Here is a 26,450-nt window from a genome sequence, read left to right as displayed (position 1 = left end):
GTGAATGGCACATATTTTCAAGGCATGCAAGTTGATGAAAGTGACTCTGAGAAGCAGAAAGCACCGGTGCGCCTCGTATGTTTTTCTTGTGCTCGCCGCGGCGATTTTAGCGTCGGATGCACGTTGCTATCACCACATCAGAGCTCGCCGAGGACGCACGGAAAGTTCACCTCCAAGTCTGTGCGCGTGTGCCTGCGTGTGTGTGTGTGTGTGTGTGATTTCACGCTCGTGCGTGCTCGGTCGGTCTGTCTAATAGAGTGACCCCCCAGCACGCTGTTTAAAGGGAAGACAAGAGAGCTGAGTCAACGAATCACAAGGAGAAGGATGCAACAGTTGATGTGCGCAAGTTGCACAGTTTTCTTGTGTTTGGAGACGGGCCGCACACACGGAGGATGGTGGCTTTGATCTGCGTGGAGGAACGATCGGATGTTTACTTGCTTTAAACCCCTTCATCTGTCAGATACAACGACAATTAAACAGAGGGACCCGCGCGTCTGAAAAGCAGCGGGTGTTAGTTGTAGGCTCTCCACTCGCGCGTCTTCCTTAACCAAAATGGACATTTGGACAGAAATACATTTGGAGGGACTTCATGCTCTGCTGGAATGGAGTTGAAGCGGGGATCTCGGATGATCTGCGGCGGTGAGTAGCAGTGCAGTCTGCACCAACATGCATCGGATTCTGCAGAGGAGGCGAGTGCGCAAGCTGCGGGTCGTCTGGGCTTCTCTGGCCCTGGTGGCTCTGTCTCTGGCCGCATGCAGCGCGCTGTTTACGGCGTGGACTTGGCGACAAACGCGGGACCTGTCTCAATCCTTTAAGATCCTGCAAGACCGACTGGAGCAGGTTTGTAGCATACTTAACAACCAAGTGTGCCTCTCCGAATAGCATGCATTTTGTACAAACGATAATATCTACGCGCCTGCAACTATTACAGATCTTCAAGTGTTTCTTATGTAACTTCTTTTGTGGCTGCGGTTACTGGGAATCTTCGCGGGGGGGATTATGGAAAAATGCAATTCCACACTTCACCCCCCTTCTCCCACCCCTCGCACGTACTCGGCTCTGTTGCACCATTTGTCTGCTTGGCACATTTATTGCTTACCAATAAGTGCAGTCAAGTTGTGTGGAGTTACTTATTTTTGTGTCCAGCCCCCACCTCTGCTCCCCCCCGCCATGTTTAATTACTCTGGTGCCAGTTTGTGCTCCAGTTTTATCTCCATTTACTGGAAAGCCTCAACTATTTGGCATGTGAGCACTTCAGACCCAACTGACTGCACAGAGGCTTGAAACAGGCTGGATGTGTGGCAAGTGTAAATTATTTGCAACGCGCGTAGGCGCTCCTCGTGCGCAGGTCAGGCTCGGATCATTTCAATGGGAGTTGCATTTGCAGAGGACAGTCCTAAATCCTATGCAGTCTCATGCAAAGTGCAGTTAAGAAACTTCTTGCACTTGCAGCAAATGTTAGACTCCGGCATGAGGTTGCATCACAAGGCAAATTATGTCTGTAAAAGCGGCCAAAGGGAGCTGATGGAAATTCTTCTGGTTTCAAGTTCACAGTATTTACAAAACCAGGTTGCACTGGATTTGAGATCAGGGGGACAGGTTGGCTGTGTATCATGTTGACAGACCTGCACACACACACACACACACACACACACGCACTCACAAACACCCCAAAATTGGACACGTGGAGTGTTGATGCTGGAGCCTTTCCCAAGGGGCCCCGTTCCGTCCATTTGACCGTTGGCCAACTCCTGATGAGAGCCAGTGAGTGAACGTCTGGAGAGGGAAGAGCAACTCGCTGCCTCCATTTCCACAGTAGCAGTAAATTTAAACATACTTTCCTTGAGCCACTTCTCCTCTTACTTCATATAGGCCTCCTTCGGTCACTCAGTGGGCCCCCGGCCAAGGATTTAAAACTTTGCTGGCTTGACAAAATTCATTTCTTTCTCAAAAAGGGAGTAAAGACATGTGAGGAATGCAAAGCACTAAAAACATGCATTAGGTGTCGCAACCAGTCTCTGAGGAAGTGGTAGACCCATTCTAAAGCTAGCATGGCAGCGGGGGCAGGATAGTGGAAGAGACGAGCCTGTTTATGTGGCTGGCTGGCTTGAAGAGGCCGTCTGTGGCTGTGTGGGATCGCTGCCAGAAAAAAGTCATAATAGGCTTATTGGACATTTGTTAATAGTGCGTTTTTTCCCCTCTCTTTCAACAGGTCAATACACAGAGGAAGGCCATTGTTCAGCTCATTCTGGAGAAGAGAGAGCTGCTGGTGGGGCAGAGAGTGAAGAGAGACGGTATTGCAGATCACAAGTCCTCCACAGCTACATTTTCTTTGACTTCGACACCACCAACATATAGAAGTTTTGTGCTTTTCAGCCGCCCCCAAATCACCACAGACACAATACTTACCAACTGCGCTCTGTTGTTTTTTTGGGACGAACATTTAACACAAACGCTGGCCAGCCTTGGCCCACATGCCACTTTGGTCAGGTCTAGCGGGCCGCAGGCACTACCCGCTGCTAAAAGTTGACACAGGAAAAAGTAGGCAGCTGGATGACTGCTTCAGAAATTACAGGTCTGACCAGAACGGCCTCGGAGCCCAGAAGAGCAGCTGGCGCGGGACCGAGGCCTTGTTGCACGCTTCTGGGCAATGAAATTGATTTTTTTTTCAACCCCCCCCTCTGAGCACACGACTGACACAGCTATGATTTGTTGTGAAAGCAGCGATATTTGATGACCTATCATTGCAGTATTTATAGCCTCCGCTTGCGTCACCATCACGAGACTGCTTGATTGTTCACATTTTGTCCGAGAGTGAACCCTCAGTCGCTTTTCATGCTGGATTTCAGCGGGGGGATGAATATCCAAATTTGACAAAAGGATTCATTTAGAGAGCGGCGTGCCTCGCCAAAATATCTATATTGATATCCTGCAGATATTTTTTTTTCTTCAGTAACTGATATCTGACTTTGTCTTCCAAAATGCATTAAACAGTGTTCAGAAATTCATGGCCATCAATGGAAAAAGAAGGCCCAAACAGCTTTTTCCAGTTTGTGGAAAGTTGACCACCACGGTGGTGCAGCGTTTCAGCAGGACACTGCTTTTATGTTCTCTCCTGATGACTGACAGCTTAAGTCAGGAAACTCTGGCCTGCCTTAGGGCTTTACGCTCGCCCATAGCAAATCCAAAATCTACAGGGTCACCCACCTGTGAGTTATTTTAGCAGGGACTTAATATTCCTGCATGATGGCGGGGGCCCGGCGTTTGGCTGCTCCATCTCGAAACATAAAGTACGCATTTCACAGTTCATATATACAGTATTGGAGTTGTATCTGTGTTTAAAATCGCTCCCCGTGGGCCAGATTGCAAAGCTAAAATAAACCATTAGAGAGTAACAAGAGCAGGCATTCTGGAGCTCTGGCCTTTTAGTGTTGTGTTTTATTTATTGTATTTATCCGAGCAGACCCCGTAGCTGTTGCTTCACTCTGTTCTTAAGCGACTCTTGTGGGTCACAGAGCAGCCAAAGACCTTTTTGACTCTCTTTTTCCGGCACTTCATTCCTCTTATTTAGTGTTCTCAGCTTTGTCTCTCAGGCTACATTTAACGCTCTCTCACTCACTTTCCCTCCGTCTATCTTGTATTTTCCTGCACCCCCCCCCACACAGCTCTCCATCCTCCTTCACTCCATCTCTCTCCTCTTCTCTCTTTGTATTCTGTATTTTCGAGATGACTGCGAGCAGCTGGCACTAAGATTAGCCCCCACAGGAAAAGAAAAAAAAAAGAGGCACACACTTATGACTGAAAATAACAGTTTGAGGAAATATATTGAAGCACGTGAAAGGAAATCCTTTGTCCATCTGCTAACCGCGTTAAAACGAGCCAGGTTGAATCTAAATGGCTGCAAATTAACACACTGTGTTATTAGACAGATACAGATGGGAAGGGTTGTTTTATCAAAAAAACCACAGACGTATTTTCTGCCATTCAACCTCATATTCTGTCTCTCCTTGCCTTCCGAAGGGGGGACGGTGCGAGGAAGGAATGGAAATGGAAAGAAAGCGGCGTCTCATTTTGAGAGTAAGTGGCTTGGCAGATCGCTTATAGCCGTCTCGCGTAGCATCTGCTGAAGTGGTTTCAATCATATACCCCTATACGATTGCACTCATAAAATCTTAATTGACTTTCCCTTTTCTTTCTCTTTCAATGTCTCTTTTACTTTCCACCAGTAACCAAAGTCTCCTCTCAGCAAGGTAAGAGTCATAAAAATGAAGGATGGAGGATAATCTGTGAAACTTTAGTCTATGAGATGATTCATCTTGGCTATGTGTGTGTGTTTCTGTGTGTCAGTGGGAGAGGGTGGCGTGATAAAGGGTTGGGAAGAGAGGACGCTGAATATGAGCAAGGCGGTGAGGTACAACAAGGAACAAGGCACCTTCACTGTGGAGAAAGCGGGCGTCTACTTCCTGTTCTGCCAGGTGAGTTTGTGCTGGGAGCTGTAGTTTATTAACAGTTTAAAGGTGAACGTAATCAATATTTTTATATTAACATTGGACCAAATGAACATGTGTGATATTATAGGAGTTGCTTGTAAAGACAGACCCACTGAGAGTTATCATCTTTGCAGCTCCCCTCGGTGCTGTAGTGCCTTTAAGCATCTTTGGCTCATTGTTTTGGCTTTCAGGCCTACAGCTTTAATGTTTTGGTTCACTCTCACAGCTCTCATCAGCATTGTTTCATCTGCCCTGCACCAAACCAGCTAACAGACAAAGTTAGCATGTAGCTGGTGAACTTGGAGGAGCTAAAGAGCCAGATATTTCCCTAAGGAGCCGGTAGAGACCAAAACAGGGCTAAAAGTAGAGGTTAAAGGAGGTATCCAGAAACAGCTTCTAAATGAAAAAGGATTTACGTGAAAAAGTTTTTGTTTTCCTCAAGGTGAAAGGTGTTGAAGGTTTGCAAATTCAAATGAGCGTCTCTGATGAAGTGTCTTTCCAAGTAACATGGTTTTAATTTTGTTCAAAATATTCAAAATTAAAAGAAAAGTTTTGCTCTTAAATTGGGTTTCCTGACTTGCTGAGGCGAAGTGAAGAAACCTTTGATCGATTTCATATTTGTAACGAGTGTGAGTCTTGGGATGAGCCCCACTTTTGTTTTCTTACGTAGTGGATCTTTCTAAAACACAGCCACACTGTACTGGTACCTATCACGTTTTTTGGAGAGGCAGATATCAGGTTTCCAGTAATCTCATGTAGCCAGACTTTTGACAGAGGTCTGGAGAAAATCTAGCCAAAAAAAAAAAAAAAAAGAATTATGATAGCAGGACTTTGGAAATCACGAGGCAGTCTGGTTAGTTTTCACATGGATAGTTGAGAAGAAACAAATTCTTCAGGTGTCTCTAGTTGCTAAGATGTAGAACATCTCTGTCTCGTCAGGTGTTGTTCAACGAGCAGCAGTCTCAGTATGTGAAGCTGGATGTGGTGACCAGCGGCCAGAGGCCTCAGAAGCTGCAGTGCATGGAGGGTTACGGGACGACCCCCTCCGCCGGGCCGCACCCTTTCCACTTCCTGAAGCCCTGCCAGGTGTCCGGCCTGCTGCGGCTGGACAAAGGCACGGAGCTGCAGGCCATCACGGGCTCGTCCTTCAGACTCCACACCGTGGGCAACCCTTCAGCCTCGCCTCACATCTTCAGCATCTTTAAAGTCAACTGAAGCTTGGGATTCGTTTTTACACAAACTCATCTGAGACCAACAAAATTCACTTGTTTTTGTACGGATGGGATTTTGTTTCCTACACGGTAAAACAGTCATAAGCATTCGTGGGCATCACATCGTGCCACAGCCTCTTCCCAAAGACGTTAATTTGAAAGACAAACCTGACATTTGTGGAAGTTGTTGTGGAATTTTTCTCTGGACAGCGGTGCTGTTTTGGAACGCAAAACACAGACTTTTGGATTAAAACCAAAACCCAAAGTGGATGAAATGCCTGGATGAATGTCTGCCGAGAGAACAGATGTGATGGAAGCTGTTCTGTAGATAAAGGGCTTCTTAAAAAAAGAAAAAATACTTGGATGTTCATCTTAGCCTTCGTATCATGTAATAAATTGTGCTTACACTATCTTTATAAGACTGACAGTAAAGCTGTGCATGCACCTTCCACTTTTATATCACCGTTGCCTCAAGAAGCTGAGAGCACATCTGCAAGCGTCAGATCTCGACACTATAAGCAGCCTACACGAGTTGTCAGTGATACTTTATACAAAGCAGCATCTGTGTGAATTCTAATGAATCAAACTGTACTTGTTATACTGATTTTATGATCTTTACAATGCAATGTGTGAGTGTGACATTACTGCATTTCTTTAAATACTTTCCATATACTTTATATACTTTTTTTTTTTTTTTTTAACCTATGTGCATATCAAGACAGGAGCTGGGGGAACATTTTAAATAACATGGATGTGAATTTGTGCTCTTTTCTAAAGTCAGATTTGATTGTAAGGTATTTTTGTGTATAGTATTGGCTTTACTTTTGGAGAGTAGTTGCAAGTTATAGTAAGAAATGCGTATGGCTTTAAATACAGCTCTGCCGCTCTTTTCCTGCCTTTGTTATCTGTTTGATGATGCAGCGACCGTCACCTCCAAGCCGTAACTGTTCATTTGTCATTAAGAATCAGTCGTTAAATAGTATTTGCAGAGGCCCTCGTGCATCCAAAGCTATAGTGCAAGATTTTGAATTGAAAAAAATAGCATGCTGTTACACGTTAGCATGCCAGATTTAGCATGACCGCCACCTGTTGGTGAGCAGGAGATATTATCTGAATTTAAGTTTTCTCCAGACTGACTAACCTCACCTTTACCCTGCGGCAAAACACAAATCACTCACTCACCAGGACAGTCTACTGCTATGCTAGCGGCTCTGTGAGCTAATCGTCAGCATGCTAACATGCTCACAATGACAGTGTTAGCATGCTGCTGTTTAGCACTGCTTACCATATTCACTATTTTATTTTAGCGTGTTAGCACTAAACAGAAAGTTGAGCTGAGGCTGATGGGACTATATTAGTTTTGCAGTGCTGGATATCTTAAAATTTTGATGCCAGGTGATGCAGCTAGAAAAAAGTTAAGGGGGACCAGCAGATTAATAGGATCCGTCCTCTGGGGAGCATGAGTCTCTGGACCAAATGTGCTGTCAATCCATCAGATAGCTGTTGAGATATTTCAGTGTGGACCAACTGACTGACATTGCCATCCATAGAGCCACACTGTTAGCATAGCTGATACATTTTGGGTGTTTTTTGGCCTTCAGTGACTCAACCAGAATCAGTTCATCCCAACTAAAGCACAGCCCTGAAATAACGTGGAACAGATCCAGCCAGAACCCGGGAGTCTGGGAAATTACTCCGCTGTTTATTGTCAATAGAGCAGATCTGGCTTATGTACGCAGTCAATCTTGATAACCTCGCAGACAATAAATCTAAAGCTCTGGTTTCTGATTAAGGAAGATTGTCACGTTGAGCTCTTACATTTTTGCTCTCATAGGTTTCTCAGTCACCTCGTAAGACTTCTTTATTTTTATCACTTTTTAGAAATGAAACTCCTTCCATGCTCTCATATGCTGCTGCTGCTGCTGCTTTCTGTAATATTCCCTGCTACAATACAAACAGTGTGTATTTCTAGCAGTGGGTTCAGCACTCCCACTCTTGTTTATAAGTAGTTTTTGTGGACGGACCGCATTGGTTTCTCCTCAGCACTTTACTGCAGCGAACATAGTGTTTTTAATTGGAGCAAAACATCCATGTTTTCAAATGGAAAAATGTCCGATTTTTAAGTGTAGACATTATATCCTGTTTGATTTCCTCATAGTTTTCCTCTTCCCTTTTGTGTCTCTGTCATCCCCCCAACACCACTGCCACCACCCCCGTGCACCTCATATTTCCCCGTCAGCACCGATTAGACCGCACACACACACACAGATTCCCCTGAGTGTCCTCTGCACACACACACTAGCAGCCATCTAAATTTTCACTTCCTGAATCTGAACCTGAACCACATAGCTGAAGGTCTTTGTGTGTGTGGAGGGACAAGGAATGTTTTTCCTCACACACGCACACACACACACACACACACACACACACACACACACACACACACACACACACACACACACACACACACACACACACACACACACACACACACACACTGTTTTACACACTTCCCTGCCCCAATTCCTATTTTTCGAAATGTCAAAGTTTATTACCGCCTCGGAAAATCTTGTGAAGACTTCTGAAGAAGTTCTCTGTAAAATCATGATGTACATGCAGTTTCGTCTCGACTCACGCGTCATAAATGTGGAATAAAGTTTTTTTTTTTTTTGGTTGTTTTTGAAGACTTTCAAATTTGTTTCATGAAAAAGCAAAGAAAAACTGCTGGTAAATGACAGTAAAGGTGAGCAGAAAATGTCAGAAATCTCTGAAATTAATTGGATGGGATTCAGAATAAATTCAAAGCTGCATTAATCGATATTTAGTGTTAACAAAGGGTCAACTAATAATAAGTGGAGTGAAAGGAGTTGCTCAATCTGGGATGACAAACCAGCAGATATTATCACTCTGCTCTGTAGAGCATTTTAGCATCTTTAAGCTAACTGTTTTGGTGTTGAGGCCCATGACTTTGCTGTTTTGGCTTACTCTCATTGACATAATTTCCAGCGCTTTTCAATAACTTTTTTCAGAAAAAAAGCTGAGATAAAACCACTGTTCACTACCTGCCAAGTACTAAAGGTAGACCAACAAAATTAGCAACAAGCTGGCTAACATAGCGGAGCAATTAGTGGCGAAAGAGCCACATTTTTCCATCAGGAGTAGGTGGAGACCAAAACAGAGCTAAAAGGACAATGAATGTTGGACTTGCATTCATCAGGCAGACACACATCAATACAAATGAATGCTAATGTTGCTCCTGCATGTATGTCTGCTAACACGTTAGTCAAAACAGCTTTAAGGTTGTATGTTTTGGCAAGTGGCCAAAAATCTGTTAATATTGCTTCAAGACAAGTTTTTAGAACATAGAGTTACATGTAAGATATTGAAAACTGAAGAAAGCAGCCTTATGAACAACACCATGAGTTAAAAATAGTAGCACACACGCTGCAAAGCATGGCTATAAATTGATCCAATTACCAACTTAGTCATCGCAGTTTAAGTGCGTGGTCATCCAACCGCACGCTTTAACGAGTCATACTGTAAATCATATTTGGTTTGTGACACCTCATCACAGGCTGAGTCACTTTGTGGACGAGAAGCGTTCAACCAGATTTTTTGCTTTTCAGATTGTTGCATATGACGATTTTTCAGAGAGAGAGAAAAAAAGCTAAAGTCATTAAAAAATCTTATCCACAGATTCATCTTGGGCCCCTTTGGAGACTGAAGAATCACCACTGTAATTAACCCAGACAAACATTAGAAATATCACATACTAATGATGATTTTATTTAGTAATTTATCATTACTGGGATATCATTTTATTATTATTATGTTTTATACTCCAAAAATGTACAAACTCATAGCATCTGATGAGAGAATATTACACAATTTGGGTGAATTTATGAGGCCTCTGTGAACTGATTTAATTACATCTTCAGCAATATCAGTTAAAATTTCCTGACATTAATACATTCGGAATCGGCAATGACCTCAAGTAAGAAAGTCCGCATAAAAAACATCAGCTACATGCCAGAAACATGAACGGAAAATGAATGTACAGTAGAGAGGAGCGTTCACCTGAGACGAGCTAGTATATTATCTATAATGAGCCTGTCAGTGTGCACGTAATGGGAGTCCGCGAGGGATCATAAAGCTCAGATAACAGCGAATAGTGAACTGTGTGGCATCAGTCTGTTCTGAAAAACAGAGCAGGATGACTCCTCACCTTTAGTCATCATGAATCACTCACCATCTGCTCTTCAAGGCTGCTGTTGTGTGTGTGGAGGGGGAGACAGAAGAAAGTATGATTAAGGCCTGTGTAGAGGAGACACTGAATCACAGCCCCCCACATCGACGTCTCCCCACTTCTACGCAGCATCCACAGCAGATTGATGATAAGTGTTATTCTCTGAGGACGCCTCTACGGTCTGTTCAGTTCGAGGTTAGGTTTTATTTGCCTTCATTTATCAGCAAAAGGTAAACAGAGTGCCCGTTTCTTCAGTAAAGCCGCGCATTTCAATTTCAAAAAAGGGCTAATGTGCTGAAATACAAGCAAAAAAAAAAAAAAAAAAAATCCACACAGGGCATTTTATCATTTCATTCAGTTTTATTACAAACAAAAAAAAAGAGAGAGAGAAAGAAAAAAAAGGAGATGCGTCATCACTGACGTTTCACTGCCACTCATCATTTGATCGGCACCACTACATACACAGTGACACAAGATACCCAGAAATTAACACAAAAATCTGGAGAGAGGACAAAGAAAAAGTGGAAAAAGAACTTGTTTTTGACACAACGTTTTAGTTCAGGGGTTGCAAAATCTTCTGTATGAAACATAATTTGTAAAATGGACTATTTCCTGGGAAGATTGGCGAAAAATGTCCGGGATAAATTAACTCCTACATTAACTATCTTTTTTTTTTCTTCTTATTTTTCACTTAAATCAGACTCCAACTACAATTTACAGGTTGACATCAGGTTCTTAATTCAGTTTGCTAACTTTACATTTGTTCAGCTATGTTTATTAAGGCGTTTTTTAATGATGCGGCATATAAAATGGATTTCCAGTCTCTGATTTTCCAGATAGTAACCGTGACTTTTACTGGGGTTAAATAGTATACACTTTGTTTTTGCTCAGAGAAGCATTTAGGGTTACATATGGCCTAGTTTCTATATATGCATATGTCATTTGCAAGCCCCAAATCTAAAACGCAAGCGAGAAAAATTAGTTTTCTTGTAATATATCTACCTCTGAAGTTAGCTCAACTTCTTCGTTTGCGTTCTCTTGTAATTATAGGACAAAGAGGTGCATTGTGTGTCGCACATATCGTATTGTTTTTTTTCATAGTTACAAAAAAAGGTCTCTTTTGGTAGAAGCTCTTTCTCAAATAGCAACAGCGAGAACAACAGCAACATCGACGACAACAATACCCAAAATCGCGAGAGTAGAAACACAAGTGAACACGAATGAGCTGTTTAAATATGCAAAGTATATCACAGGATTTTGTAGAAAGTAATAGAAACGCGGAAATTAAAGGTTGAGAGAGGGGAATGGAGGAGCGGGAGGGGGAGGGCGTCAAGAAAGAGGAGTGTTCAGGGTGATCGTAGGCTTTAATAACACTGACTTGCTTATGAAAGGTTATAAACATTCATAGGAGGTTTCTGAAAAATAGCGTCGACGCGAGGCCTTTTCTGGAACAAACCCCCCAAATACCTCAAAGCTCTGTACATAAACTAGATCCAGGGAAGCGGAGAAGGGATGGCGGCAAATACTTAATGTGGTCAAAGGAGTCCTGAATATAATTATCATTATCATACCTTTCTGCGTGTGTTTATCTGAATGTGTACCATTGAAAAAAGAAAAAAAAAAAAAGCAAAACAAAGGGCCGAAAAAAAAAAAAAAGCTGGAGCTGTGCTTGGAGCTGCTCGGACTGAGAAATCGAGAGATTCAGCCTCTCTGGGAGAATTAAGAAACAGTATTAAAACGACTGTAGGCACAGCTTGACACCATTTTTTTTCCTTGCCACGAGACAGCATTATTGTGATTAGAGCATGCTTCAGGGGATGGAGTGCGGCGGGAGAGATGATTTTCACATGCAGCTTCCTGTCGAGAGTTTAAAGACCGGGCGAGGAGGAGGAGGAGGAGGAGGAAGGTTACATGGTCTACTGAGAGATCTAAAGGTTTCTAGGATTGAGGTGGGTTGAGCGTTGTGTGTGTGTAGGTGTGTGTAAGTGTGTGTGTTTTGATGAGGTTAGAAGCATCCCAAGAGGAGGAGGAGGAAGAGGAGGAGGAGGAGGCCTTGTGTGAGGAGGCCGCTTATGAGGAGTATCATGGTTTGAGGCAGACGAGAAAAGGTCACAAGAAGTTATGAGACAATATGGACTGTATTTACTGCAGTGAAACGTGTGTGTGTGCGTGTGTGTGTGTGTGTCCGTGGACAGTAAGTGCACATGTGCGTGAGTGTACTATACTGTACGCGCGTGTGATTGTAGTTTTTCAGGGAGTACCAGTCAGCAGAGTAAAGTTTTCGGGGAGAAATTGGAGATATCTTTGCAGCAGATGGGTTTCAGTGTGTGCGTGTGAGTGTGTGTGTGTAGTGTGTGTGTGTGTGAAGTCTAGTCGTCGATGCAGATGACCTCTCCGGTGCGCTGCTCCCGCCGGTTGACTAGCAGCTCTGCTTCCCGCTCCTTCTTTACAGACATGGGAGGCCCGTTCAGCACTGCAGAGGGAGAGAGAGACGCTCAGTGCTGCGAGCAGAAAATCCTCCACGAAGCTCAACACACACACAGGAACACACAAATGCAAATATGCAAATTTAAGCATCTTTTCAAGACTGCTATTAAACATCAGTTTGGCATTCATCGCAGGAAAGAAGGAAAATGACTCCTCACGGCTTAAAAAAACACAACTCTGGAGCGACAGTTCGCCCAGTTTCTGCTCTGCATGTTTATGAGAAGTTGTTTTGGATATCTCTGGATGGCAGATTCAACATGCTGATGTCTGGCTCGGACCCCTTTTTGGATAATGAGGAATGCCCAGTAGGTTTGACATCTGGACGTTTGTGGATGTACCAAAAATGTAATTTAATAACATCAGCTCTTGATTAACGCATATCCCCTTTCTTAGGTGCACGTGTTTCCAAGCAATCATGTTATTCAGAGTTTGAAAGGTGCTGCAGTACATTTAGCATTTTAGCATAGATAAATAATCCTGTTGTTGTTTACAGTGTCATTACAGCAAATCAGATCACTGCAGAGAGCTTTTAGTCATCCCCCATTTTCAACTGCTTCTATTTATCTGTTCGCTTTGAATATTAAAAAATGGTGAAAAATGTGACTGAGAAGTACAATTTGTAGCAGAAACACTCAGTAGTTCAATCATTTCTCCCCATTACCAGAAGGAATCTTGTGTTGAAATGTGTTTAAACCAATGCAATGCTTTTACAAATCTACGTGTTTTTCGTAAAAGCCATTAGAAAACTGACAATACTTTTTAGTGCTGTATCCTCTTCAGGAAATCAAAGAGGACTCTGGAAAGTGGAGCAGATACGGGTGAGAAGAAGGCTCAACATCCTCTTTTGCAACATCGATCAAAGTTTGGAATGAGGCTGGAAAAATATGGCCTTGGTTTTCTTTTGGCCTCAGGACTAAAACCATTTCCAGCGCTGACAGGGAACCTGCCAATCATCTCGTTTATGATAAGGCGGCCAAGGAATCGTAATGAGCTATTAAAAATATGACAAGTTACACCTTTAAAACAATTGTTTTGCCATGAATAAGACACAGAACTGCACCCAGGCTTGCAGCATAATACCTTCATAATCTTTTTAATGAGCAAACTTGCATAATACAGCACATCTATATATAATATTATACAGTATCATGTTTACAATGATGATAAACCCAGAATGCATAACTGTTGAGAAAGTGAGGCCGGCAATGAGTAAACACACGCAGGCAATTGAGGTCACAGACACACAGACGCACACATGCATGACAATAACCATCTTTCTACACGACTGCACAGCTGGCCAGCAAAGGGATCTGCGCTTCCCACATTTGTGCGCTATCATGAATGTGCTCGGGGAGTGGAACGGCGAGTTTAGCGCTGCTTTCAAAACAAAGCCAGGAATAGACCAACAGCGCGCTTCTCTCACTCGCGCCACAGGGAAAGATAAACTGTCATAACACCCCCGTGCAGATCAGAGATGTGATAAGGAGTGTATTGAGTTGAAGACGTTTGACGCGGGGGGGGGGGGGGCTGTAAGTGTGTGTGTGTGTCTACAACCAGAGGGGGGACCACTTATGGGAAAACGTATGGCATTCTGCCAGTGGAGGCCAACAAAGGGGATGGAGAGCAAGAGAAAGCAGAGAGAGAGAGTTCGTGAGTGTGTGTGTGTGTGTGTGTGTGTGTGTGTGTGTGTGTGTGTGTGTGTGTGTGTGTGTGTGTGTGTGTGTGTGTGTGTGTATGTGTGTATCAGACAAAATCTGATAAGAGGCAAAACTAATCGAGGTAAAGACTGGGTGAAAGAGCAAGAGGAATTACGGGTGCATAGAGAGAAAAAAAGATGCAGAAGAAGAGATGATAAAAAAGAGAGATGGAAAGAAAAAAACAGTAGAGTTCTCTGGAAGGGAAGAGGACAAAAAATAGAGGTTGACCGATACGTCGTCACGACCAATAGAACAGCTAGAAAATGTAGTACAACAATGCCAACGATGTGCATGAGGTAATTTCGAGTCATCATGATGTAGTTTGTCCACCAGAGAGCGCTGACAAGCATATTTTTCAACTGTAAAATGTTCCGCTCAGTTCATAAATCATAAATTTTAAGGATCCTTATCGAAAATGTTTGGGGTTGTGCATTTAGGGGAAAAAAATAAGCCAATACTTCTTTTAAAGTTGTAATCCTAAAGATTTTCATGACATCAAACTCCACTTCTGATGGTATTTAAGCAATGTGTTTTTAAGCAATAGCCATTCAGTGTATTCACCTTCATGAATTACCTCTCTGTACAGTTAGTTTAATTGTTGGTGGCGGAGTCCGCCAACACCTCCACCTGCCTACAGGTGGTTATCCACTGTGACTGTCATTTCATTATTATCACGACAGAAGAGAGCGGATCCGTTTTAATACTGGCTTGCTTCTTCATGTAAACAAAGTGAGTTTGTGAGTAGCGCCCTCTTGAGGATTATAACGTAATGATATCGGGATTAGCCTCACAAAACTCCAGTATGAGTTGGGCATACGGTAGATAAGCTACGAAGATAAAACAGGAGAAGGAGTTCAATGAGGCACTTGTATTACACCAGATAACCTCTGCGACCTCCAGCATCGTACATTTCTCTCTGCACTACCTCACCTCTGTCCACCCTCCTCCTCCTCTATCTCTTCACCGTACAGATCCTCACTCTCTGCAGCCTGCCAGCAGATTCACAGTAGCAGCAGAAGTTGTTAGATAAACATTTTCAAATCCCAAATTAGGTCGGCAGTGATAATTGCAGTTACAGTGAAAACATAATCCAACAGCTCACACCTGGACACATCTGTAAAAATTCCTAAACCATTTTATACGTCTATTAGGTCTAAAACTCTGGAAGTGAACTGGATCGAGCATCTCAGGTCCAGAAAGGCAATAAAAAACATTCCTGGCCAACATGACAGCCTGTGTCTCTCCCCTGTAGGTCCTGCCTACTATCTGATAGAAGTGAACGCTGCCATCTTGGCAGGAAACGCAGCATTTTTCCTTGCTGAAAAGCTTTGCGTGATGGTGTCCGTGCCAGAACCTTTCATCAAGAACAACCTTCCGTGTCTCAACTGTCAACCGTTCAAGAACTAAGAAAGCAGAGGATTGATTGTAGAATCAAGAGTCTGTCCAACTGGGACTTGAAAACAGTTTCGTGAATCCATGTGTTGCAAGAGTTTGGGGGTAAAATCATGTCCTTTGAAAGCGTGTCGACACTGTGGATGCATGTGTTTTCAAGGCTGGGGATCTCACCTCAGCTCTTTTCTGAATACTAATCACTATGTGAAATGTGAGTATCGCTAACTGTCAAGTATTCAAAGTGGGCACAAAATGCTTGATCGGACTCTTTGTCACGTATTCTTCGATTGGATATTTCCTGATTTAAACCTGCATTAATTCATTTTTGGAGCACTTGAGGGCAGTGCAACATTTATGTATGAAGTTAATATGGCTAATGTGTTAGCAAACAGTCGTCTCTTTGCGCATCCAGCAGATGAAGCGTAACATTAGCATTCATGTTTCTGTCCAGCTTGTGATTGCAAGCGCAAGGTTCTCTCCTTTAAGCTCTTTTTTGGTCTCCACCAACACCTGAAGGAATCATCTGGCTCATTAGCTTCGAAGTGTTGCGCTATGTTCACTAGCTTGTCGCTAAACTTAATCAGGCGCTGGGCAGGTAGTGTACAGTGGATTTATTTGGTTTCACCCAAAACCGCTGCCAGCAGCTGGAAATGGTGAGTCTGAACCAAAACAGTAAAGTTACAGCCCGTAAAACCAAAACAATGAGCTGAAAGACGTTAAAACGCTGTGTGAAGCTAAGAGGAACTGCATTGTTCTTTGTGGGTTCGTCACTGCGAGTGACTCCTTTTGCATTACACATAGTAATATGAGCTATTGCTAATATAAAAATATCGTTCAGTGCAGCTTTAAATCCTAATTTAGCTAATTTTCGCAATCACATTTAGGCGAAATTCTTGCACGATTGTTTCGAACGAGACAAAACTTATCACGTGAGAAGATGCATTGGAGCGGTTTAGCTTATTCTGTGACATAGAAAAAAGGGATTTGTAGAAAAACATTCTCCTCTTCCAAAATGTACCGTTTTGGAATGAGTGAATGAACTCAGGTAACACGTTGGTGGTGATATCAAAAGCTTTAAACAATACGCAGTGTTGATGAAAGTGGCAGTGCTACAATGAACACATGAACAAAAAACACATTCACACACATACAGTGAAGTTCTCATTGCAGGCCACACCGCTACCACACTTGCTCTGGTGTTCATGTCCTTCAAGCTTAAGAGGGAAATACCACCCAATTTTATCCCAAAAATACTCATACGGTGTAGAAAAGTCTGGACCGTGTAACCTCCCTTCCTTCCAGAAACAAGGCAGAGGAGTTTGTCCTGCTTTTTAGTCCGGGATGTCACACTGATGTACAGCTCTACTGCACACACGCCGAGCTGGAAAAACGATGACACAGTCCAGAGTGTTTTATTTTCTCGGGGATCAGGGGACATTTTCCAGCGTGGAATCCATCACACTGTCACAATAAAAGAAGCTGAAACAACGAAAATGTCTCCTCGGGCTTCAAACCGAGTCGCCCCTCTTCTTTCAGTGACAGATTACAGTCTTTAGCTTTGGGGAAGAGCTGCTCGTAGATACTGATTTTGGCTGTGACGAGGCTTAAAAACAGGAAATGGAGTGATATTCCCCTTTAAGTGACCTTCACAGAAAAGGTGCAATGGTAAATATGCTTTGTAATACAGTAAATATCTCAATGCCAGTCCATCGGATTGAGTCAGAGCAATGTTGCTGCAGATTGCTGGACAAAGGCAACGTCTACTTTTTTATATTCATGGTTCTTGCTTTTATGCTTGGTTGGACTCAGGAATGCTAGGGCAAAGGAGTCCATGGGAAGTAGTGTTTCATACTTACAAAGTCCACTTTTTTTCCCCTTCTTTTCTTTTTTGCAAGATAATCTGAGTCCGCTTCGTCCCTTTCTATTTCGAGCTTGGACTTCGTCCATCTGTGCTCAGCAGATTAATTAAGTTCTTTGCAGGTTTCTAGGTTGTGTGTGAGGTCCACAGTGTATATAGTATGTATATGTGTGTGTGTGTGTGTGTGTGTGTGTGTGTGTGAGAAAGAGAGACGGAGGAGTGGAGGACTGTGGAGGAATGAGGGAGTGCAGGGTCAGAGCGAGGGGACAGGCTTGTTCACTCAGCCGGCGGATGAGGGATTGATCTGGGGGGAAATCTTTTTCGCCGCCGAGGGAGAAACAGAAAAAGAAGTGGAGAGAAATTCGTCTGAGGAGTTCTAAAGAAAAAAAAAATCCTCCTTTGTTGCATTTCTCTCCGTTTCAACCTTCATATCTGAATTCCTGAAAACCTGTGATTGCATTAACATACTGTCTTTTTTTCCCCTGCTCTCCTTAGTCCAGACATCTTTTCCCTCTATGTCAGATTTTTGGGCTTTTTTTCAGTAGCGTCTTTTCTCTCTTCTCTGGGATTGGTTTGTTCCAGGCAGGTCATCTCTCTTCTTTTCTGTCTCTCTGCCTCTGCCCCCCCCCCCCACATCATTAGTGCTTGATCTCGGGGGCCAGCTTTTCACCTCTCCCCTCTCCTTTTGGATCTCTCTCCCTGCAGCTGATTGCTTGTTTTCTTGGATCAAAGTGCTGCCGCTTCTTTTCACTTTTCATGTCCTCTCCTTTTTGCCTCCCGTCCTTATTCGATCCGTCCTCTGAGCTTTATTTCTCCCTTTATATTCCTTACATTCCAGCAGTGTCGGGGTGCTCTGTCCTTGGGTCCTTTTTGGACTTCCTCCTCATGCATTCAGGTTTCAGTCTCTCCTATTCAGCTGTCTCTTTTTCAGGCTCCGTTTTTGTTACATTCCAGGATGTTTTATCCTCTCTTTTTTCCCTGAGGTGAGCCTCCTCCTCCCCTCAGGGCTTCTTTGGTCGCCCGTTGCGCGGCAGGTTCTCCACCGTGTTGCTGAGCCGGTACTTGACGATGATGCTGTGCACCGTGGACTTGGGCATCCTCAGCTCCTGCCCGATGGCCCCCTCTGATTTGCCGTCCTTCCAGAGGTCCACCACTCGCTGCCGCTGCACCACATCGTGCTCCTTGGTCTTCTGGCAAGCAGCGGCTGGCCCTCCGGCGGCTCCCCAAGCAGCTCCCCCGGTGGCCCCAGCAGCGGCAGCGGCTTCTGTGGGGGCAGACAAGCGGCAGACTGTAGTGGAGACTCGGAGAGGGGAGCAGGATAATGTGACACTTTACTCGTCCCCGTAGGGGATTCTCTTTTAGTTAGCCTCCCTCCTCTGCAGGGAGGTCAGAGGTCAGAGGGAGAGCTACTGGAGCTGGCGGGGGTTCAGCGTCCCGCTCAAGGACACTTCAGCAGGCTGGGCGCTCGCGGTCATGAGGGCTCCACTTGAAGGGCAATCTGCCTAATTTCTACCCCCCTAAAGGCCGAAGTTTTGTCTAGAGTGTGGGACTCCTTTTAGTGCAGATGAGTAGCTTCCTCATGGCAGTACTGATGGCTGAAACAGGTTTTCCAAAATGCAATTCAAGATATTGAGCAAGTGCTGAGATATTGCCATGTGTGAGACAGCACAAAACAATCCTTCATTGGAGCATTCGTGTATCATTGCATTGCGCAGCAAAGTTCAGAGAGTGCAGCTATAGACATAGATGTGTAGACATGCATATTTCTGGGTATGTTTTGTGTACTGGAGTGAGGGAGCTTCTCTCAGGAGATGTGCTATTAACGGAGGAAAGCTAGGAGGTCGCATCAGAGAATCCTGTTTTTTTAACTCCATTTCTCCTGCTCGCTTTTTCCCTCCCTCGGCTGAGTCTAAAAAGGTCAGGAACCAGCACGACCCCAATCAGGACCGTAAATGTGGCCTCATTTGCTGCACGCCTGTGCCCTGCCAGGGTTCAGGATGTTCAGACTCGGCTCGGCCTCGGCTCGGCTCAGCTGCTCGCCGCGAGGCCCCCGCAAAGCAGAAACCCACAGAGCAGCACAGCTCGCGCGACTATTTCTGAACAGCCAGCGCCGGGGCCCAGCCCTCCACCGGTTCACTAGTCACAACACGACGTTTACACAACCAAACTCCTTCTGCGGTTTCTGTCCCTCTCAAAATACCTTGGTACAAAGTCCGAATGTTTTCTTGGCACGGACAGATTCAGACGGGCTGAGCATAATGACATTTTCAGAGATAGGCCCTGGCTCTCTAAAATGCAATGCCTTTGACAGATGTCTCAGTCTACAATTACATAAATCAAGATACACTGAGTGAGAGGCAGGCGCAGCACTGAGAGAGCTGGCTGTTGTGGTTTTTAGGGCAAAGCTATTGGGGAATATCAGGTTTTACCAGTTATCTCTGCTACATCTCTGCTATCTAAACATCTCTGAACACGAACGCACATGCAGAGCGCAGAGTGTGTCTGGTGAGCATATGCTGTTACCAAACTAATTATGAGAAAATAAATTCACAAACTGCCAGCGCAGGGCTCTGACAGACTGCAGGCGAGCGCAGTTGGACGAGAGGCCAAGACGGAGCAGATTTTGCTTTTTATTTTTTACGATTTTAATTCTAAAGCTTTTAAGTCAATAAGTAATGAGAGGCACAAGGACTTCAAAAGAGAAAATAAACATGCTTGAAAAAGAAAATACTCCTCAGACAGGTTTGATAACACTCCAGACTGTGCTTTACTGTTGCACAATGTACTGCTGAGCGGAGTAGTGAGGGTTTGAGGTTGGACATGTTAAGAGATGAAAATGCCTTAATATAGCAGCGCAGCACGTTTGTGTTTGATTTTGGTAATGTCTATTTCAGGTGTCTATCTGGCAGCCACATCAGAAACTCTGCTACAGATGGTTTTTTTCCAACTCCTTTCTGGATTTTGAAGGTTTCACAACTTAAGCTACTCAGGGAGATAAAGCGTCTATTCAAAGTGTTCAATCAGGTAGCTCTTTACTCCGCATATTTAACGACTATATTGAAATTTAAGAGTTAAATAACGCTGACTTGATCATAAAACTGCAGCGCATAGACATTTTCCTGAAATAGCCAATTCCCACAGTCGGTAATTTTGATGAAGCCTGAACATTTTTTTAATTTTCTCTGCTAAATGCTTTTCCACAACAACATAACCATATAAAGATGGAATTCCACAGATGATATCTTTAAATAGAACCAACATTTTGGACGGGTTTTGCCCATCATCAGCGCAACTTGCCAAATAATCAAGTCCAGATCTCTGAAGCCAGATTTGTGCTCCTCTGTCGGGGTGTCGTGGAGGCTCTGTGGCTTTCCCGGAGCTGATGTGCACCCTCTCCAAAAATTTAACAACACTGAGGCTACAGAGACCACAATAACAGTGATTAGCGAGATTGGTCTGCTTGTGTTTTGTCATACATGTCTGATGTTGCAAGAGATTATCTAAAAAAAAAAAAACCCTCTTATTTTTACAACCCTGATTCCAAATAAGCTGGGACACTGTAAAACAAATAAAACAGAATGTGATAGTTTGTTAATCCTTTTTGACATGTACTCAACTGAAAACAGCACAAAGACAATATTTTTAATGCTTTACCTTCATGGATTTTTGTAAATATCTGCTTATTCTGAATTTGATGAAGGAACATGTTTCAAACAAGTTGGGACAGGAGCGACCGAAGACTGGGAAAGATGTGGAATGCTCCAAAAACACCTGTTTGGATCATTCCACAGGTAAACAGGTTGATTGGTAACAGGTGATAGTACCATGATTGGGTATGAAAGGAGCATCCTGGAAAGGCTCAGACGTTCACAAGCGAGGATGGAGCGAGGTTCACCTCTTTGTGAACACATGATTGCAGGAGGATATTACTGCATGGACTCAGGAAAACTTTGTAAAATGTTGCTGGCAAACACAGTCCCACAAAGCTGTGATACTTGCGATCTAGGCCTTTTAGTAGCTAATCTGTGTCAAGTTCCAAAAACACTGGATCCTTTCCCATTATTTCCCACAATGCAACCCAGTCCTTCCTTAAAACCTCCTTGCCTGGTAAACGCTGGCATCTTTCATCCTCCACAACCCCAGTTCATGATGCAAGCATCGATATTGTCGGTTATCAAACTACAGTTTCTGCAGGCTGAGCAGTGCTTCTCAACGACTTAACAGAACTTCATGTGAGTGCCTCTTTAAACATGGTTACTTTGATAAGTTAGCGTTTTAGCAAACGCAAATTCTGCAACGAATCTTTGCATAATCATCCTTAATCACCAAGCAAATGAAAGAATGTACCTTCAGGTATATAATGAATGCACAACATGACCTTAAATCTGCAGTGCGAAACTTTTGTCTCCCCCTTCTGGCAGTGAGATTAATTACACAAACAATGACATGTTTTTGGGCTCCGCCACGCTACTCAATGCTGCAGCCTATGCCGTTGCTACCGCTGTTCCCCCTGCAGCTCCGGCAAACCAATCGCTGGTTGACGTAAAATGCATCACATCTGGTGAGCCAGCGTGGCAAAGTCACCACAGACCAAATTTAAAAACTACTATCACAACATATTTATAGCAAGTATAAAGCAGGAATTTTGCCAAATTGTTCCAAATGTAGAACTCGTGCAGGCACTAGCTTGCATTGCCTAGGGCAATGCAACAAAATTCAATTATTCTGGAGCAAAAATCAGTAGGTGTCAACAGGTGTCAGCAAATCCATTTTTATGTCTGCTTGGAAATATCCCTGACAGACAATGTGAGGAAGCAGTTCAATCGCTTTTAATGCTGCCAGGGAAAGCCATCATGGTGAAGTGGGTCAGTGATGACCCTCCTTCTGTTTCCATTTGGAAACGTCTGATCTCCGAGGTTGCAACCTCGTCTTTTTCTGCAGAAATGGAAGAAACCGTCGAACTGTCTGGCAGTGAAATGTAATCTGGACTTAGGTGGAAGACAAGTGCGGACAAACAACTGAAGCTGGGACATTTGGCAGATATCTGACACATGTAATTATCATGTAATTTCACCATATTGTGTACCTTATCACAAACACAAGAGAAAAGAGAGAGGCAGAACTGGCAGCGATGCTTAACGAGCTTTGTGTGAGCTCGCTTGGAAAGCGATTGAGTGCAACAAACGTTCATTTGTAAGTAAAAGTCTAACTCTGCTGTTGCTGTTGTGCTCCAACAATCAACAGGTTAAATTCTCTGCTGAGCTATAAAGCGGCTCCCGTGCCAGAGGCAGCTACAGTGAGATTGCAAAAACACCTCCACAAAGAAGCATAAATCAGGCTTGAACTGCAAGCTTGCCAAGTGTCAAACAGATCAAACAAACTGGTATTCTTGTATAAATTACCTTGAATACTATAATTACAGGATGCCTTGATGACTTTGATGTTTGTCATTACTGATTGTAACTCATTCACCTCTCTCACACACACTCAGATTCACAGACAGAGCACTCACGCTGGCCTAATGTTCCCTCCTGGCTGACCCGTTCAGTAGCTTCCAATCAAGATAAAACATTTCTCCGCACACAAACAGTACATATTTAAACTCGCTAGTGGTAGCTCTTCAAATCAAAACTGTATCGGCTCACATGTTAAAACTAAAAATGCCATTTTTTACAGCTAAGCCTTTAAATAAAGTGAAAAAATCCAGATATCTAGGGCATCCCATAAACAGATTCACCTGGATTTCATACCAAAAAAGAAACAGGGCTTTCGTCACTGGAGCTTCAAACACTGACCTGATATGAAGGATCCGGGTGGCATCTGGCTGTAGTTGGCCCCTCCCATATGCAGGGCGCTTGGTGGGGCGGGGGTGAAGGGGGCTCCGTAGTTCTGAGGGGTTGCGTAGGGTCCCGGAGGTATGGGCTGCACAGAGGAAAGGAAGTCCTTTTTCAGGAATTATGTGCATGCAGGAAGTGATTTATAGAAACAGAAGATATAACAATAAGAGAAATAAGAGAAACCACCTTTAGGTTACATAAGCTGACAAAAAAAGGGAAAAAAATCTGCTGACTAAACAGTTGAGGAGTGAAAAATCACAGGTCGGTGACAAGATAATGGGCTCTGTGTTTTAATTGGCCGTCCTCCATCTATTATTTTTCCACTGAGTGCAGGCAGCTCGAGCAGGTTTCAACCTGTGAATGTGGCTGTTTTCTTAAGTGTGTGCGTGTTTAAAAAAAAGGCTGCTGACCGGGGGTGTGTGCGTCTCGGTGCCCTTGCTGGCCAGCCGGCTGAGGATGCTCCTCTCGGACATTTGCAGGCGGGCGGCGATGGGTGGGACTCTGGACAGCGTGGCTGGTAGCCGGGTCACGTCAGCCTTCATGTCACTCAGCAGCTCCTCCAACTGGTTCAACACTGCAATGACAACAACAAATGCATCGACAGCTGCGGGCTTACTGGAAGAAAGTCCGGATGGTTCACTTCTAATCCAGATTTTCACATTTTAGCTCCTTTTGCGCCTCTTATCAATCATTTGATGCTTTATCTGGATATGTTGTTGATTAATGCAGAAAATTTTGTCTGTTTCCTTCTGAAACTCAAGCTGGTATAAGTTCAGTGTAAAAGTTATTGTGATAAGTATGTTGCTTCTAACATTTACAAGGTCTGAACACTATAAATAACTTGTTAAAAAGTCTCATCTTTATAGAATTTCTGGGCTTTTAACTTGCAAAAAAAAAAGCACATTTTTCACTCTATTTTTACAAGAGGTTTCGGTTCCCATCCTTTGTTATCTCGCCTCTCTGTCATCACATCGCTACATGGACTTCATCACTGATTGGAGACAATTTGATAAAAATGTTTATGAGCATTCATGAAGTTCAGCGGCGTTACGTGCAGAAACACAAGGCAGGAACGGTGGCGCACTGAGCATGTTATCTCTCGACAGAACAATATAAACATGGACAGACTTGCCAGGGAGCCAGAGAGGAAATGTTTGGAGCTATCACTTAACACAGTGTAAGCTTATCTGCCTGGCTTTACTAAAGTCAGCTCCAGGCAGAGTGATTTGGTGGCTGCAGCAGGAAAGATTGATTGCGCAAACGACGCTGTGAGATGTGCTGATGTATATCTCTCTTTTTATTGTGCGCCTGCTATTATCTGTCTGCCGATCTGAGGCTGGCTGTTTGCTTCCTCTGCACATACTGAATTTGTGTTTTTAATTAACTGTGCAGACAAAATGACTGGCATCATCCCATCAGCCCCGACCTTTGTGCAGGACAGCGTTGGCCGGCTTGTTGCCCGCCAGCGACTCCTTGCTGAGGTGCTGGTGCGACTCGGCGAGGCACTCCACCTCTGCAAAGCGTGCATTGAGCGCCATGGCCGGGTGGGTGGGGTCCTGGGTCATGTTCAGGTAGGCCGCCCGTCGCAGCTGCTCCTCTATCACCAGCGCCTGCTCCAACAGCTGGACGAGAGTGAAAATGCATTGAAGTCAAACCAGCATCTATTGTATCACACAGAGGCATAAATTCACATTTACAAGCCCGGCTGGTCTGTAACGCTTCATGCCAGAAGTTGTTAAAGGCAGGTGAAACATCTAACATTAGTAAGTTCAGATTGCAATAAACAAAGTGCTTGATTCACACTGTGTCCCAATTCCAGTCCTGTTTCAGCAGCGAGTATACAAGAAATGAATTTACTGTCTGTTCTGGACTAAAGAGAACCGATGCGCTAACAGACATTAATCAAACTGCGACTCTGGACTTAAAACCAAGCCTCATATGTATGCTACTATTTCAATTTCACGCTTTGCTAATACTCATGTACTTTTTGTGGAAATGAACCAGAATCATTCACTTGTCGTGTTCAGTTGTAGTATAATTTTGCTGCAAAGCTTTTATGCATCTTGTGTGTATTTTGAATATAAGAACCAAGAGATGATTCTCATTTTGTAGCAAATGTTGTGATCTTAAAGGTAAATATTTCATTCAAAAATGTGGAATAAGTAAATGAAAATACTTCTGCAAAACCCCAAAAATTGCACATAAAACAACAGAAACAGTCCAAATCTTCCCATCATCACCCTCGCAAACATACACAATTCTTTTCATTTTACATGTTTTTCCTGTCTTTTATTTTGACATACTACGACTGCACCCTCCGTGTCTATTATTTAACAAAATTTTCATGATAAATGTAAAATGAAAACACGTCTTCATGAATTCAGTTTGAAGAAAACAGAAACCAAAGATTTCTAACTGTTCTGAAATTGTCCTCAGCTGTCTCACCACTATCAACAATTTGTTGTAATGTTTCACAGCTGTGCGAATTTCCATTGTGCATTGCATTGTGGGATACTACTTTCCATCAACAGCACACTCCAAAATCAAGTGTTTTTTCAGTGAACCTTTTGAGTTTACTTTCATTTTTCCAGTGTGAACACATTACCTACTTAAAACCACCTTAGAATCAGTATCAAGTGTGGAACAGGGGCACGGGTCCACAACAAACACTGGTGTTTTTTGGACAATTTGATGAATTCAGGAGGATGTACAATAACTATCTCGCCAAGAAATAATGAAAAACAGGCGGCAGAATGAGACAGATAACAATGTGTGCAGAACAATGACAGCAGATTAGGAAAAAGAGTTATTTCTAAAGCATGAAGATCACAGAAGAGCTCAGTGTTTTGTTGACAAGTAGATTCCTGAACTGTTCTGGCATTTATCAAATGAGTGCTTCAAACATTTCAGTCTCCTCAGAGCATGAGAGACTCTATATACCTTAAGCTCCTCCCCTGCACAGCTGAAGTCACTGATTGCATTGAGAGGCGTTAAGATACGACTCCTGATCTGAATGGCAGCAAAGAACAAGGTAAAAAAAGCACGCGTCCAGTCAAGAAATACACTTCCGATGACTTAGCAAGAGAGATACGAAGGGCGTGAAAGAAGCCGAGATACAGTGAATGAGGATGTTGAGGGCAGGATCTGAAACATGTGAGCCGGTCAAAAACAGGATGAGAGCTTTTCCAGAAGTGCAGCGGTCAGCAATACCATCAAGCCAATATGTGGGTCT

The 26,450-nt window shown here is 43.6% G+C and overlaps 2 protein-coding genes across 4 annotated transcripts in view; one reads left to right on the top strand and one right to left on the bottom strand.

Annotated features, from left to right (window-relative positions):
- tnfsf12 (TNF superfamily member 12) lies at nt 1-6,590 on the top strand. The gene is made up of 6 exons (XM_070992680.1): nt 1-840; nt 2,213-2,294; nt 4,021-4,077; nt 4,227-4,250; nt 4,348-4,475; nt 5,430-6,590. Exons 1-6 carry the CDS (start codon nt 667-669, stop codon nt 5,703-5,705), a joined length of 741 nt encoding a protein of 246 aa, XP_070848781.1. The 5' UTR covers nt 1-666; the 3' UTR covers nt 5,706-6,590.
- A 3,701-nt stretch (nt 6,591-10,291) lies between these two features.
- Nucleotides 10,292-26,450, bottom strand: part of chd3 (chromodomain helicase DNA binding protein 3) — a 39,697-nt gene continuing 23,538 nt past the window's right edge. For 2 of the 3 annotated variants that reach the window (XM_070993187.1, XM_070993188.1), the window contains exons 37-40: nt 24,645-24,840; nt 23,629-23,792; nt 23,177-23,303; nt 18,277-18,645 (exon numbers count right to left, since the gene is read on the bottom strand). In XM_070993187.1, the coding sequence (XP_070849288.1) occupies nt 18,383-18,645; nt 23,177-23,303; nt 23,629-23,792; nt 24,645-24,840 (750 nt within the window). In that variant the 3' untranslated portion in view covers nt 18,277-18,382. Of the gene's footprint in view, nt 12,421-18,276; nt 18,646-23,176; nt 23,304-23,628; nt 23,793-24,644; nt 24,841-26,450 lie in introns of those variants that run through there. The other variant, XM_070993189.1, reaches the window with a different exon arrangement.

The sequence above is a fragment of the Chaetodon trifascialis genome, chromosome 23, assembly GCF_039877785.1.
Source record: "Chaetodon trifascialis isolate fChaTrf1 chromosome 23, fChaTrf1.hap1, whole genome shotgun sequence".
Taxonomy (NCBI): Eukaryota; Metazoa; Chordata; class Actinopteri; order Chaetodontiformes; family Chaetodontidae; genus Chaetodon; species Chaetodon trifascialis.
This window is presented reverse-complemented; position numbering and strand designations above follow the sequence as displayed.

What these genes read in the sequence shown, in the direction of transcription:
- tnfsf12 (XM_070992680.1), top strand. Translation starts at nt 667, where the DNA reads ATGCATCGGATTCTGCAGAGGAGGCGAGTGCGCAAGCTGCGGGTCGTC. An exon ending in TGCAAGACCGACTGGAGCAG is followed by an intron (nt 841 to 2,212) that starts GTTTGTAGCATA and finishes CTCTTTCAACAG; the next exon opens with GTCAATACACAGAGGAAGGC. An exon ending in GCAGAGAGTGAAGAGAGACG is followed by an intron (nt 2,295 to 4,020) that starts GTATTGCAGATC and finishes TGCCTTCCGAAG; the next exon opens with GGGGGACGGTGCGAGGAAGG.